The 15989-nt window shown below is 39.5% G+C and overlaps 3 protein-coding genes across 5 annotated transcripts in view; all 3 read right to left on the bottom strand.

Annotated features, from left to right (window-relative positions):
- Positions 1-15989, bottom strand: part of LOC125297241 (zinc finger protein 729-like) — a 540495-nt gene that overhangs the window by 125562 nt on the left and 398944 nt on the right. The gene's annotated exons all lie outside the window — the stretch shown is intronic.
- The window catches only part of LOC125297317 (zinc finger protein 501-like), a 28525-nt gene that overhangs the window by 6419 nt on the left and 6117 nt on the right, over positions 1-15989 (bottom strand). The window contains exons 1-2 of one of the 2 annotated variants that reach the window (XM_048247617.1): positions 2717-4844; positions 381-693 (exon numbers count right to left, since the gene is read on the bottom strand). The exons of the other annotated variant lie outside the window; for it this stretch is intronic. Coding sequence (XP_048103574.1) covers positions 381-648 — 268 coding nt within the window. The 5' untranslated portion in view covers positions 649-693; positions 2717-4844. Of the gene's footprint in view, positions 1-380; positions 694-2716; positions 4845-15989 lie in introns of those variants that run through there. 2 annotated transcript variants of the gene reach the window in all.
- Positions 5070-14505, bottom strand: LOC125297318 (zinc finger protein 664-like). Of its 2 annotated transcripts, none has more exons than XM_048247618.1 (3): positions 14257-14505; positions 13443-13722; positions 5070-6607 (listed from the first exon to the last, which is right to left on the bottom strand). In XM_048247618.1, the coding sequence occupies exons 1-3, from the start codon at positions 14302-14304 to the stop codon at positions 5313-5315; spliced, it is 1623 nt and encodes a 540-aa protein (XP_048103575.1). In that variant the 5' UTR covers positions 14305-14505; the 3' UTR covers positions 5070-5312. The 2 variants fall into 2 exon arrangements, with proteins under 2 accessions (XP_048103575.1, XP_048103578.1); XM_048247621.1 differs by lacking the exon at positions 5070-6607 and adding an exon at positions 10123-11391.

The following is a 15989-nucleotide window of genomic DNA, read 5'->3' as shown; positions in this document are numbered from 1 at the left end:
ACCCATTTACGAGGGCTCAATGTATCTCCACACTTCATTGGTAGACTTCGAGGGCCCTGACATTTTAAAGCGAGACATTGAGAACTTTGAAAAGCACTGGTAGTTTACTTACAAGACGATTTATACAGACAGTATCTTCACAAAGTTTAGCGTTTGCAGCCATCTTGAATTTAGTCCGCGATAAGTCGAGGCAACGCAGTAAGAATGAACAGGTATTATAAGGGATCAGATTCCAAAAATAATTCAGTGGAAATGCATGGATTCCAGTTGCTGCTACTGGAAGAAACTGGAATCCATGCATTTCCACTGAATTTTTTTTTTTTTTTTTTTTCGCACCCTTACGTACATGGGAGAATTCCCTGCTATGTGAAAGGACTTACTTTCCAGCAGATCATGTTGTTCCTCTTCTTCTATCTTCACTTCAATCTCCGCTGTTGTCTGTTGTGTTTCATTGTAAGTAACGTTGGACTCTGTGTCGTCTGTTTCAGCGCTACAGCGAGGATGTGCAAAAAGCTTTTCTTCTTCATCTGTGCATGAAATCACATGACCACATTCCTCGTTCTTTATCTCTTCTTCTTTCACGATCACTCTCAGATCAACCTGCTGCGTTTCAGCAAAGCCAGAACTAAATGGAGGTCCGAGATCCATGTTGCTAGCAGAACAAAGATGATCCCGTACAAAGTGTAAAATTGCCTGTAGTCCAGGAAATAAAATAAAATAAAGACAAGTAGAAAGGTCCAAGTCAGTTTAAATAAAGACAAGTCAGTTTTTCTTTTAAACTACAATAATGGAAAACATTCCCTGCTGAGAAAGAAAATAAAGAAAAAAGGGAAGGTCAAAGTCGGCTTTCTTTTCTTTAATTAATAGGAAACAACTTTGTATGTAACAAAGTACAAATACTTTGTTACTGTACTTAAGTACATTTTCCACATATACTTTACTTAAGTAGAATCAATAGTGCCTACTTTTGACTTTTACTCTGTTACATTTTGCAACTATCTACACTTTCTACACCACTACATTTCTACAATACATTCCAGTACACTTTTTGATCAGTTTTTTTTCCACCAAAATGCCTACCTGACTGGCACACGTTTGTCTCACTTCATGTAACTTCATGAAATGTGATTTCAAATAGGCTACAATGTAGGGCAAATTGCTAACGTTAATGAATCAATAAGGATTTAGCATCTATAGGAAAATTGTTTTTCGCCTTGTTATCGGTTTTCTATACAAACCAAGACGGCGGATTCACACAAGCACCCACTCCATAAAAATCAGAATCAGCTTTATTGGCCAGGTTTGCATAACCTGACCCTAGCCAGAGGAATTCCGTTCCGCTCAGCTCCGCCTAGCTTCACTCACATCCATCTGGGACCTCTTCCATTGAGAGTGATTTCTGCAACCGGTTTTATGGTACAGCCAATCAGGACGCAGGGGGGGAGTTTCATAGATGTGACATAGCGTAGAAGCGACTGTGAGACTGTTATCAGCGTCACGGGTTGGCTTCGATGTGAGTGGTTGAAGTAGCACGTCAATAGATGATGGACAAGTGGCTTATTCAATCATATGCAAGCATTTTTTGATTAGGCCCAGCCTTCTGAAGCAACACTTCAATGGATCGGTTCCAGATGGATGAGTGGAGCTAGGCGGAGCAAAATTCATCTGGCTAGGGTCAGGTTAAGGTTTGCATACACAAACAAGGAATTTGACTCTGGTTAATCTTTGCTCGCAAGTACAACATTCACATAACATATAAGGATACAAAAAAAACCCATAAAGGAGTAAAATAATAAAAACAGAACAATAAGAATAGAATGAAGGCAGTAGGATCTATGTATGAGAATAAATACAGTATGTACATTTGCAAATAAATAAATAGATAGACACTATGGGTGGGATATGGTAGTGCAGTTGCCGGGGGGGTGCTGTCAAGGGTGCCATGGTCGTGGACCCCTCAACAGACACACGCAAGATGCAATATACAGTTGAAAGGGTGGGGATAGTGCAATATCAGTATAGACTGAGGTTTAAGATTAAGAAATAATATAGTGCAAGGCAGTTCAGTGCAATGATAATGTATTAATAATACTATTGTAATGTAAGGTTAAAGTACCCTATAAGGGTATCTAAATTATCTCTGTAGCCTACCAAAAATTACATTGTACAGTGACTCAAATACCTGTAAACGGTATTACTATTATTTATTACTATAGCCTAGCCTACAATGTCGATTTCATTTGTCTGGTGTAAATTTACACACTTCTATGCCCCCCTTCTTGATGCAGTAGGGAGCGTTATTTCTCGAATCAGCTGAACACATCTGCAAAAAGAAGGGGGCGGTTACGTTAACTCAGAGACAAAGTAAACAATCCAGCCAGTTAATGAAAGCCAGTTACCGTATAACACCGGTGGACTGACGTTGTCCACACATCTGCTATCTGAGGGGTAGGCTATACTACGAAGCGAGGTTATTGGCTCACCCATGCAACTTTATAGAGAAAATGCTGACCTATAAAGAAAGTTTTTGCATATTGCTCCTGAAGAGGAGTTGTGTTGAGATCAGCACTCCCGTGGTTACCTGGGACCTTTGGCTAACTACCTCTCGTACCTAACTACCTAAATCTGTCTACTAAAACACACATACCAGAGCCCTCTCGTCTAAGTCTGTCTATTAAAGCACACATACCAGAGCCTAGACATTCTCTTTTAATACCTTCAGTGCCGCTGCTGGCAATGTCGCTAGCCTACCCAAAGCTGAATTGCTTTGGAGTGCTGCGTGGTGAGAGCGGCGGCCCAAGCTACCCTTCTCCGACAAGTTCGCTGCTCCGTCAACTTAGATCGGCTGATTTGGTGTTTGTATCTGATTTAAACAGTGTTTATCCCTGCAATATATGTCTTATACCAACATCTAGGCTACGATTGTTGTCCCGAGCTGGATTGCATACAATTTTCCTGTCTGTGCCTGCGGCTTTGACTGCGTGGACTCAGCGACAACAATCACAATTCCGGCCGCCATTCGATAATCCTTCAAAATAAAACTCGGAATCAAAGTAAAACTCGGAACTAATAACTCATTAGTTTTTCAATTCATAATGAGGGAAAATAACCATTTGTGTTAACAGCTGTAAAAAGTAAATGTTGACAAAAATAACATAAGACAAATGGGAAAAGTAGCCAACCGTAAAAAACATTATTTTATTTCTGCCTTAATTCAAATTGTGTGGCTGTACAGGAGACATGGGGATCAGTTGAGATCTCATGTCACAGCCGACGAACTGGATCTGAATATTGACTGTGCAACCACTGACAAATCAGCCCAACCCTGTGTGATCCAGGACAACATGTCAGCGGATGCTGATCCTGTGCACATGGACAGTGATGAGCAGTGTTCGAATTATACCGTGGGCTTCGGGGGTACAGCTATTTCGACTGGTGATGTCACTCTCCATTTTATATAGGCTTACACATGATTTCACACTTGTGGTTCACAGTCAAATTACCTTCGAAATATAGGTCATATGACCGTGGCTGGCTGGTCGACAAGTTAAAAGAAACTACATACTAGCAAGCACAATATACCTTGCACGTTATGGGAAGGGTTGAATTTGGGTAAACACTGTTTCAAGGTGCGCCCCGTGCGTAAAATTGCGCGCCACGGTCAAAAAATATTTTTTGGTATAGCAGTGCAATGCAAACATATGCATAGACCAATAGCACGGAAATGGCAAACATACTACTTAAATTTAAGACCCAGAATTGTTTACAGATGGGCCACAGAAAGTCTCCCGTTTAATAGCCAAGTTCCTAGCCTAATACAAGGCTTGCCTTTGGTTCATTTGATTCTTTTTTCTTGGATGGCCTACCAAACGTCAAGCAAATAAAAAAATCACTTGTTCACGGTTGGAAAACAAATATATTCACGTTATTTAGCCTAGACATTTAATATAATGTAGCCTATGGATTGTGCGCCTGGTGTTCTATCACAAAACGTTTGTGCAGCAATACGCTTTTAAGAAAGACTGATCTCTAATAATGGCAACAAAGAAAGACATTTCAGGTCCAATTGATTATTATATGTTCACCTAGCGTTTCAAACAAACTGCAGGTAACGTTGCAATTATGGGTGTATGGGCATTTGCTTAAAAAAGGTTGAGAACCATCTTCATGTGAAATTCCCTGAATATTAGTGCAGATTCCCTCTTGTTAAAACATTAAGAGTGAAATTGCACAAAATGATAAATCGCCTCATGAAACCTCTCCCCGTGTCAGTATATCTATGGAACTCCTCCTATGGTGTGTGATTGTAGGCCTGATTTTTAAGCTATAAGCAGCAGCGATGGTCGTGGCCGCAGAGTGGAAGGGAGACCTCCGGTTAAACCATAGCGATCTTGCTACTCAATGTTTTTCTAAGGTTGGCTATCACTATGTTACAAAGGCAGAATATTAGACAAATGTATGGCCAGTTGGCCACCGCTTGTCATATCAGGCTTTTGCAGCCTACACTATGCATTTGTTTTAATTCGTCAGTATTATATCATAGCAAAGAACACACAGTCTGAACGTACCAGAGAAATGGTACAGCCCAATGGGGGTGAGGGTTTGAAAATCATATTTCATTAGATTATATCCTGAGTTGTTTGTATGTGATGGTAATACATTTAATTACATGCAGCATCTCAAAGTCTACGTCGCTCAGCCAGAGAGAAGAAACCGCCTGAGCGCTATGACCCTTAAAATGCAGTTCACTTATTTTTGCAAAATAGGTTATCTCACCCATGTAACTTTAGGGAGAAAGTGCTGACCTGACCTATAAAGAAAGTTTGAATGCATGTATTGCTCCTAGATCCATGAAATAACTGGCCTTTAAAAATAAAAAAATATGCCTGCCTCTATGGGAATTTAACATAGGGGTGCCAATATGGCCCCTGTATTTTAAGGAAGAACATTTATTTATTAATGATACATTATTCATTTACAAAGAAAATTGGTGTCCTTAAAGGTTGGATATTTCCTCATTTGTTACTTAAAGCATTAAGATCCATTTCCAAAAGATGATTCTATATTCCTCTTTTTAGTCAACGTTAGCAGAGGTGCCAATAATTCTGGAGGGTATTGTATGTAAAAGCTTTTCCACACAGGGCACATTAATGAGGCTTATCTCCAGTGTGTTTTAGTGTATGGCTTTTAAGAGCTGATCTTCGTGAAAAACCTATTCCACACTGAGTTAATTTATGAGTTTTCTCTCCAGTGTGTATTAGCATGTGGCTTTTAAGATCTGAACTTTGTGAAAAACCTATTCCACACTGGGTTCATTTATGACACTTCTCTCCAGTATGTATGAACATGTGGCGTTTAAGAATTGAGAGTCGTGTAAAGGCTTTTCCACACTGGGAACATATGTGAGGTTTTTCTCCAGTGTGGATTAGTAAATGGCTTTTAAGAGCTGATCTTCTTGAAAAACTTATTCCACACTGGGTACATTTATGAGGCTTCTCTCCAGTGTGTATAAGCATGTGGTGCTTAAGATTTGAGAGTTGTGTAAAGGCTTTTTCACACTGGGAACATACGTGAGGTTTCTCTCCAGTGTGTATTAGCATGTGGCTTTTAAGATTTGAACTTTGTGAAAAAGCTTTTCCACACTGGATACATTTATGATGCTTCTCTCCAGTATGTATCAGCATGTGACGTTTAAGAATTGAGAGTTGTGTAAAGGCTTTTTCACACTGGGAACATACGTGAGGTTTTTCTCCAGTGTGGATTAGTAAATGGCTTTTAAGATGTGAAATGTGTAAAAAAGCTTTTCCACACTGGGCACATTCATGAGGCTTCTCTCCAGTGTGTTTTAGTGTATGGCTTTTAAGAGCTGAACTTTGTGAAAAAGCTTTTCCACACTGGATACATTTATGACGCTTCTCTGCAGTATGTATCATCAGCATGTGACGTTTAATAATTGAGAGTTGTGTAAAGGCTTTTCCACACTGTGAACATACGTGAGGCTTCTCTCCAGTGTGGATACGCATGTGGTGCTTAAGATTTGAGAGTTGTGTAAAAGCTTTTCCACACTGGGCACATTCATGAGGTTTCTCTCCAGTGTGTATTAGCATGTGGCTTTTAAGATCTGAACTTTGTGAAAAAGCTTTTCCACACTGGGCACATTTATGGCGCTTCTCTCCAGTATGTATCAGCATGTGACGTGTAAGATTTGAGAGCTGTGTAAAAGATTTTCCACACTGGGCACATTCATGAGGCTTCTCTCCAGTGTGGATTAGTGTATGGTTTTTAAGATCTGAACTTTGTGTAAAAGCTTTTCCACACTGGACACATTTATGACTCTTCTCTGTATGTATGAGCATGTGGGTTTTCAGTTTTGAAACTTGTGAAAAAGCTTTTCCACACTGGACCCATTTATGTCGCCTTTTGCCAGTTCTTTGCCTTTGATAAACACCAAGAGAATGTATTTGCTGGTGTTTCTTGAGCTCAGGAAGTGTTGTGAAGCTCTTCCTGCAGACAGTGCAGTGGTGCAGTCTTCCTTTGAGTTGCAGGTTGAGTTCATCATTCTGTCCATGGATCCTCTGTTGTGTTACATATAAGTGGTCTGATGCACCTGGAAGAGTTACCATAGAGACTTAGAATGATACAGATGTTCTAGAAGAGATACTTGACAGATGTACAATAGTGTCCCAATTACACTGCCAGGTAAGCTAGGTGTACAATTATCCCAAGTGCACTGCACAAACTGATATCTACTTACTTTGAGCTTTCTCATACAATTATTTGACATATAATAAGTCAAAATCTTCTTAAAGTAAAGGGACACCAGGCAACGTTTTTGTGTTAATTACTCATCTTCGTAAGTCGGTATATGGTTAAATGACTCATTACAGAGCGAATGAAGACTCTCGTCCGCCCCTACTGCCTGTAGGAAGAATATCCCGCTTGCAACTTCAGTGTATCGTACCCGCCGACCAAAGCAGGATCAGTTTACATCCTGCATCCACAGCACAGAGGCAGGCTAACGAAACGCTAGCGATTGTTGCAAACGTGTGTATAATGGCAGAGCCGGCTAAAAAACCAGGGAAAACCCTTGACGGAAGATGCAAAGAAAAGGAAAAGAGCTTCAGACCGAACAAGGGGGAGTTTCGTGGAGAAAAAGCATCAGGCTTGCCTGGTGTCCCTTTAAGACAAACTATTTAAGATACATTTACTTACCCTATGGACAGATATTGTTACTTGTTTTATGTCTTAATTTAAGTCAAGTCAACTTTATTTCTATAGAACATTTAATACACAGAGGTCATTCAATATGCTTTACATAAACAAAAGCAAACAGTAATAGCTGATAAAACCGTAGAAGGGCAATAGTCAAAGAATAGTTTAAAAAGTAAAGAATAATAATAAAATAATAATTAAAGGATAATTCTGGTGTGATATTGACCTAAAGTGTATTGAAACATGATACCCGAGTGTGAGCATTATGTCTCATAGCCCATCTTGGCTTGTCCCCTGCCCTCCAAAATCTGGCTAGTTAGCGATGCTACCAACAGCTTTTTCAATGGTGGTGCCCGGCATCCGGGCTAACCATGCAAATAAATCACTGTTTTACACCATTTACGAGGGCTCAATGTATCTCCACACTTCATTGGTAGACTTCGAGGGGCCCTGACATTTAAAAAGCGAGACATCGAGAACTTTGAAAAAGCACTGGTAGTTTACTTACAAGGCGATTTATACAGACAGTATCTTCCGCGAAGTTTAGCGTTTGCAGCCATCTTGAATTTAGTCACAATAATTCGAGCAACAGTAAGAATGAAAAGGTATGATAAGGGATCAGATTCCAAAAAAATAATTCAGTGGAAATGCATGGATTCCAGTTTCTTCCAGTAGCAGCAACTGGAATCCATGCATTTCCACTGAATTATTTCATAACAGCTAAACGCTGCTTCACTAATCACCATGTTTAGTTCTAACAGTATAGGTTTTACCAACAGGGTCATTCCACGTCAGTTCAACCAGGGCCCACGCACTTAGGTCTCACAAAAATCTGAAAAAATTACCAGGTGTACCTATGTTACCCAGGAGACACACTGTAAAATTACTCTTATGTAAGATCAATACTTTCCAAGATACAGCCAGTTTTACAGGGGGAGGGGGGTGCCGATTTTGTTCAGTCTCTTTTTTTTGTCAAAGTTCACAAGCCCATAGAGCAGGGCTATTCAATTAGTTTGTAATGGGGGCCAGTTCATGAAAAGCATCACAACTGAGGGGCCGGAGAAATGCGGCTTGAAATATGAGTAATCACATTAACAGCTGTAGATACAATGAAGTACAACAGCAGCAATATTGGTGTTCAAATGTTGTATTTTGTACATGCATAACAACATCTTTAACTGGTTGTTGGTGGCTAATATGGAATGAAATCTGTGATAACAGATAACACAAATGGAATCTGTGCTTTGCACAGTAACTGCTAAGTCCAAGATTTCCAGTGAGTACAAACAGGATTCAAACACTGTTCAGGTGAATTAAATGTGTAATCAGTTGCATATGTAGCTCTTCTGACTTATAGGCCTACTTGTTACATTTGACGTTCTCACCATTTAAATGAGATGACGTGTTCCAGTGTTTCCTCTAGATTTATTTTAGCAGTGGGGGCAGGCCAGTCATAATAGCCTAATAATAACACGGGGGTCCGGGGGTGTCTCCCCCGCGATTTTTTTAATTTTCTGGTTGCTAATCACGCTTTAACATGTTTTGCGAGGGACAGGCCCATCTTTTTTCTGACGCGCCTCACGTTACTCCATGCATTAAACCAAATGTCACTGCTTGAATAAATGAAACACATAGCCTACTGAACATGGGCATCGTCATAGTTCACGATGACAATGAAAACGTTTAGCCTACTTGGTTTCTGACAGAAATTACGTTTTGTGCCAACATATTGTAAAAACACAACCACTGCCTTTATTTGGCCGTTTGAACGGAGGTGCAAATCATCTCCTTTACTTTCTTTGGTTATTATAAAGTCTTCAATTCACTTTAACGTTTTACCTTCGCCACATTTACAAATATGCAATTTACCTTCGTTAGGCTATCAGTGATACTTTTTGCTTTGAATCGCAATTGAGTGCATATTTAATGTAACATGCCACATGATTTCCAAGAGGCCTTCAGACAGGCTCATTTCTGACTTCACTAGACTATTATTGCATTTATTTATGTTGTAAGACGTGAAGAAATGAAGGACATCGGCAATAGCCAGGCTACTATATAGAAATACTTTGAAATTCCCTTTGAGTCGGATCTGCTCCACCTTTCCACCAAGTTTTGCAGAAATTGTGCCCGTGTTTTTTTGCGATATTGTTGACAGAAACTATTTGTGTGGTGCAACCTGGTAAATATTAGTAGTTAATAAACTCCAACGTGCCAATTTAGGTTGAAACTAAACTATGGCACTTACGTTCAGCTTATAAATGTACAAATGTAATGAATTGTAATGTAGTCTAACTTGTTCAATGGGCTGAGGTGCAGTGGCTGCAGGACTAAAGCGAGCGAGAGATGCAAGAATGGAGAACAGCTCATGCGCTTGCTAGAGATTACATTTTTTTTAAAGGGCCAGTACAAATGACCTCCAATGTAATTTGGCCGCCAATTGAAGAGCCCTGCCATAGAGCAAGAACTAAACCATGTAGGAGGCTCAAATTGTGCATGCTGGTGCATGAATAGGAATAGTATGTAGCAAAATCGTCTCGTTTGGCCTAGATGATCCTGCATGGTCATAGCTGTCCCTCAAAGTTGATACAAATGTTATTGGAGTTTTTGGCTAGGCTCCGTTTAGGCCTTCAGAAGACATACTTGTACTCAACATAGGCTTCTTAATTTATTGTCCTTATTGTAGGACAATAATTGTAGGATAAGTAGAATCATTTTGGTTCTCATTTTCAGAGCACCCAAACACCTTGTGGGAATATCCAAAGATTGATACAAAGATTCTTTATGCTCCATGATCCCTTCTTGTTAAAAAACACCAATTTGACTTCTTTATCTTTATGCAAATCTTTCTTTTTTATTTTCCACTCTGAACATGGGCAAAATGCACCATTGAGATCAATATGTTTTGTATAGTTACCACAGGTTACTCTATACAACCGCGGGTGGCACTGTGGTAACTCTGTATAAAACATATTGATTTTTAATAGTAATGTACAAGTTGGTTTACCATCAGAAATTTGAAATTGTTATACGTTTTGTCTTTACACTTTGATCAATGATGAGGCTTCTCTCCAGTGTGTGTTTGCATGTGGCGTGTTAAGTCTGACATTTGTATAAAAGCTTTTCCACACTGGGCACATTTATGAGGCTTCTCTCCAGTGTGTGTGAGCATGTGACGTCTTAGGCCTGAAAGTCTTAGAAAAGCTTTTTTACACTGGACACATTTATGAGGCTTCTCACCAGTGTGTATTAGATAATGGGAATTAAGAGCTGATATTTGTGTAAAGGATTTTCCACAATTGATACATATATGTGGCTTCTCTCCAGTGTGTATTAGTATGTGGCTTTTAAGAGCTGAACTTTGTGAAAAAGCTTTTCCACACTGGACACATTTATGAGGCTTCTCTCCAGTGTGAGTCCGTATGTGTGTTTTAAGACTTGAGAGGAGTGTATATGCTTTTCCACACTGGGCACATTCAAAAGGCCTCTCTCCAGTGTGCATTAGTAAATGGCTTTTGAGAGCTGAACTTTGTGTGTACGCATTTCCACACTGGACACATTTATGAGGCCTCTCTCCAGTGTGTATGAACATGTGGGTTTTAAGAGTTGAGAGGTTGGTAAAAGATTTTCCACACTGGGCACATTTATGAGGCCTCTCTCCAGTGTGTATTAGTATATGGTTTTTAAGATCTGAAATTAGTGAAAAGGCTTTTCCACATCGGACGCATTTATGAGGCTTCTCTCCAGTATGTATGAGCATGTGGTTTTTAAGAGTTGAGAGGTGTGTAAAAGCTTTTTCACACTGGATGCATTTATGAGGCCTCTCCCCAGTGTGAGATAAAATATGTGATTTAAGATGTGAAACTACTGAGAACCGTTTTCCACACTGGGCACATTTATGAGGCTTCTCTCCCGTGTGTATTAGTATATGGGCTTTAAGATGTGAAGTTTTTGAAAAAGCTTTTCCACAGTAGATACATTTATGTCGCCTTTTGCCAATACTCTGCCATTGATTAACACCAGGAGGGTGGGTTTGCTGGTGTTTCTCAAGTTTAGTGAGGGTCGTGAAACTCTTCCTGCAGACTGTGCAGTGGTGCAGCCCTTCTTGCAGCTGCAGGTTGAGTTCATCATTCTGTCCATGGATCTTCTGTTCTGTTACATGTGGGTGTTCTGATACACCTGGAAGAGTTACCATAGAAACTTAGAATGACAGATGTTTCACCAACAGACACCCTATTTACTGTAAGACACCCTTATGCTGGGCATACACTGTGCGATGTGTTTGTATACCAAATCACACTGTACGAGTAAGGTCGCTGTGGAGCAACCACATATGGGTCCAAGTACCCATGTGGGGCAACAGGCTACATAGTACCATATGGGTAGTCATTTCCTGCCCCCCCCCCCCAAACGTGTTACATACTCAACGTTCCCGACCTGTAGTGCGAAAATGTGGCGTCGCCGGAGTGCCGTAACCCGCCATTAGTTGCAATATTCTCCTGAACAGAGATAACGCTGTTGTAAAAACGCTATCGCTACCTACTTCACACAGTAGAAGAAGCTGTCAGTAGCATTGGCGTCAATGGCAGTAAAAGCCACAGAGACACTAAATGATAAAAGCTAGCCTCTGTGATGATACTTCAGACTTCGGTTGCTGCTATTCACAACTACCATCATTACCATCTAGTTTCCAAGGTGTGTGCAGATAGATAGATAGATAGATAGATAGATAGATAGATAGATAGATAGATAAACAGACAGATAGATAGATACTTTATTCATCCCAAGGGATATTTTAATCATTTAAACATTTTACCTAGCTGGCTGGCTAGCTAGCTAGCAGTTGGCTGAGTTTGTGCAATTTGGAAAGAGACTTTGGAAGTGGAAAGAGATTTTGTTCAGGTCTTAACAGACATCTTTTGGTTGAAAATAAATCTTTTCTATTCTTTCCTCTAAAATCCACATGTTGCGACTCTCGCTGGTAACTTTGATAAAAATTCATGACTGTAACAAAACAGTCCTCCAAACTGCAACTCTCGCTTGCCGTCGAACTAGTCCATCTTCCGGTTTCCGTTTTGAAATTGAGCGGAGCGACCTGATGTGAATTTGAGCGGAGGAGCGGACAAGTGAAAGGCGATTTTTCCTATGGGAAAATAACAAGGGGAATTTGAATCTGTTAAACTCTCCCGGGGATGAAAAAGTCTGAAATGCAGACGTTTTCCTGAACACACTTTTGTCCTCTGCCTTCGAGTGGACACTGTGATCTCCGGTATGTGAAAGCGGCACACTATTTTTGCTAGCCCAGAGCTAACTTGCAATGCAACTTGCCATAGGTAAGTTAGCTTCAATTAACACCCGGATCTCCTTATATGGTTCTATTTGTAGGCGAACTTCAGAGGTCTATTCACAGAATAAATGCATGTAGTCACAGGTGTTTTGGGAACACCAACATAAACAATTACAATAAAAAAATGCTTTTAGCGCCCCCCTCAGGTGAAGCACAGAATAGCATTTTGCTCCTTTTATAATGATGGTATGTTCCCAAAACACCTGTAACTACATGCATTTATTCTGTGAATGGGACTTGGTACAATATTGGTACTTTACACACTAAATGTCCATATGCTATTTCCACATAGATTTTTATGGTCCTACTAGCTACCCCACATACAATTTCAGTTGAATGACAATGACACAAAAATACAAACACGCCTTATTTTATCCTTATTATTAGCATGGCCTTTTGTTTTGAAGACTTCACATTTTGGGTCAACATTAACAAAGGATTATATCAAAAGACCCTCAATATCACTTTGCATGTTTTTTTCTGAAGGGACTTCTATCAAAACCAATGACACTGTGGTAGAAACTTTTAATGATTGAATTTTACTAAGAACATGTTTGTCTTCCATTCTACAAAGTTTGGTCAGGCAAAGAATAATGCTTTTTAAGATATGAATGTCTAAACATGGCCTCCAAGATAAAGCCCTGTAGAGAGTGTAAACAATCAAGGGCAAAAATACTGAAAACAATGGAATTGAACAAAAAGTTTTTACAGGTTTTAGTTATGGAACCTAAACATTGTGTAATTAAACTGAGGAAAATCAGAGTCGGTGCTGCAACCATTTTCCTGGATTTTGTCTGATTTTGACACGGAATGCCCCCACTGCAACAGCGCCCTCTAGAGTCAACAAATGCAGTATTATTTATCTCCGTGTGAGAGGACTTACTTTCTAGCAGGTTGTCATGCTGCTCCTCCTCTTCATCTTCATCTTCTTCCTCCTTAGTCTTCACCAGTAGTATTTCATTGTAAGTAGACCTTGGTGAGTCTGTGACGTCTGTTTCAGTTTTACTGTGAAACTCTGCAAAGGGCTTTTCCTCATCATGGTGAAATGTAATCACATGATCATATTCCTCCTCTTTTATATCTTCTTCTTTCACAGTCACTCTCAGATCAACCTGGTGTGTTTCAGCACAGCCAGAACTAAATGGAAGTCTGCGGTCCATTGCCTGTAGTCAGAGAAACAAAATAAAGGCAAATAGAAAGTTCAAAGTCGGTTTCATTTTCATTGAAAATCAGTTTATTTTCATTTGAATAAGTAGAATATGTGCTGAAGATTTTATTCATGTTTCGTGTTTAGAAAAGTAACGAAATTACATCTAACCAGTGGTGCAAATGAGTAGGCTAACTGACATGTCAAAAAGTGCATGTGAAATGCGTCGGTAGACCGTTCCATACACATGGTGCTAAGCTGTTTCTCAAAGTCGAGGATTCGTGCTTTGGTAGAATGAGCCCTGCCAAGTCAAATCCTTCAAAGACGAGGCAAAGCTTCTTAGCTTTTGGAAAATACACAATGGAACAGACTAGCGAGTGTGCAGGAAGCTTACATTTAAATACATAATAGAAGTGTCGTAAAGGATTTTCTGGAACCGAAAATGTAGTACTACTCTCACCCATAACCCATAAGGTCATAAGGTTCTTTTATGAAGGTTTGAATACAAAGTTGTGTTGAGATAAGCGCAGCGGTCACTCCCGGAAGTTACCTTGGATGTTTGGCTCTCGGATAGGCTACTGTTTGTGTCCAAACACATACCTTCCTCCAACAAGTTCGTTGCTCCGTCAAGTCTGCTGATTTGCTGTTTGTGCCTGATTACACGTGGGATCGTGTTTATCTTCGAAAAACGTCTTAAACCAACATTTACTCATGCGTGACTGAGCTACGTGCGTGGTGGAACCAGAGAGAGAACCCGGCACATAGACTGTATTCAGTCTATGACCCGGCCACAACAACAGTCTTGTTCTTCTGTCAGGGTGTAGGCCTATGGCAGTTTACAGTGTATTACCGCCACCTAATGGATTGACGTGCAATTAAATGAATGTCATTTAAAAAAAAAAAAAAAAAACTAAAATGGAAAACAACTAATTAAATCCTAACTGCTAATTTTGTTTCTTAGATAAATGTTAACTTGGAACTAGTGATATTTTCTGATCTAGGCTCACCTGTACAGTTGGTGGTGGTATACTATAAGACCACTGTCTTTATGCCTCACTGTTTGCGTGCTATATTAGCACATTAGCACATATGCATAACCCCCCTCCATGCCACAGCCGAACTATGGCCACACTCATACATTTTCTTAAATAGTTAAATATATAGATATATAGACTTTACTTTATTTCTGCATTGTTGCACTGTTGACTTACTCATTTGCACTATCACCATTGCACTACCACCATGACACTCATTCACACAGAGCACCTGAGAGCACCTTACCATACCTTACTATGCACAGAGAATCACAGGCTCAGTCCCTGCCTCAGTCATTGCAAGCACCTCTGATTTATTAATCACCACTATGTGGATACTGTTTTTAGAATTTATTTAGATTAAGTGTTAGTATAATTTGTATTTTTGTCATTTGTATTTTAGTATATTTTTATATATTGTATTAAGTGTTAGTATAATTTGTATTTTAGTATATTTAGCATATTCTTGATCTTCTACTGTCCTTACTGCTTAGTTGTGTTTTTATATTATATACTTTAATTACTCTTTTTGCTGTTAAAGAATGTGTTTGTGTTGTATGTATGCTGCTGCTGAGACCTTGAATTTCCCCTGGGGATCAATAAAGTATCTATCTATCTATCTATCTATCTATAAAATAGTCATCTGCCAAAAAACAGAAGAAATGTTCTTTGCTGGATTAGGCTATTTTGATTGGTGTACTTGGCGACCTTTAGAGGCAGTGCGGTATCTAGGATTCTATCTATGGAAGCAATGCACATAATGGTTGATAAATATTCTTTGTTTGTAAACTCAGGGCGCTTCAAAAGAGCTTAATGCTCAGTCAGTATCCCCTGGATAAACAACGGTTGATGATGATCTATTGCAGTGGTTCCCAACCTGGGGTCCGCAGACCCCACTAGGGGTCACCAGAGAGTGCAGGGGGTCCGCACAATGTTGCCTGGGCTGAGGATGTAACATTACCAAAATTATATTTGCACACATTAAATGTATAAAATCTCAATAACACACCGAATTGGATAATCAAAATTCTGTATAATCTAAATTAAAACATTTTTGTTCCACATTTAAATTCATGAAGCCATTTATTACCTCTGAAGATGTCGTGATTGGTGTCCTGTTCTATTCCCCCCCAACAGACCTTTACAGACAATGCAGGTTCTATATCAATGGGAGGAACTATTTACGTAATGGTCTATATTTTACAATAAAAGTTATGTTTTAATTACATTATTGCACAATTCCTCTGTG

Source organism: Alosa alosa, chromosome 7 (assembly GCF_017589495.1).
Source record: "Alosa alosa isolate M-15738 ecotype Scorff River chromosome 7, AALO_Geno_1.1, whole genome shotgun sequence".
NCBI classification, from domain to species: domain Eukaryota; kingdom Metazoa; phylum Chordata; class Actinopteri; order Clupeiformes; family Clupeidae; genus Alosa; species Alosa alosa.
This window is presented reverse-complemented; position numbering and strand designations above follow the sequence as displayed.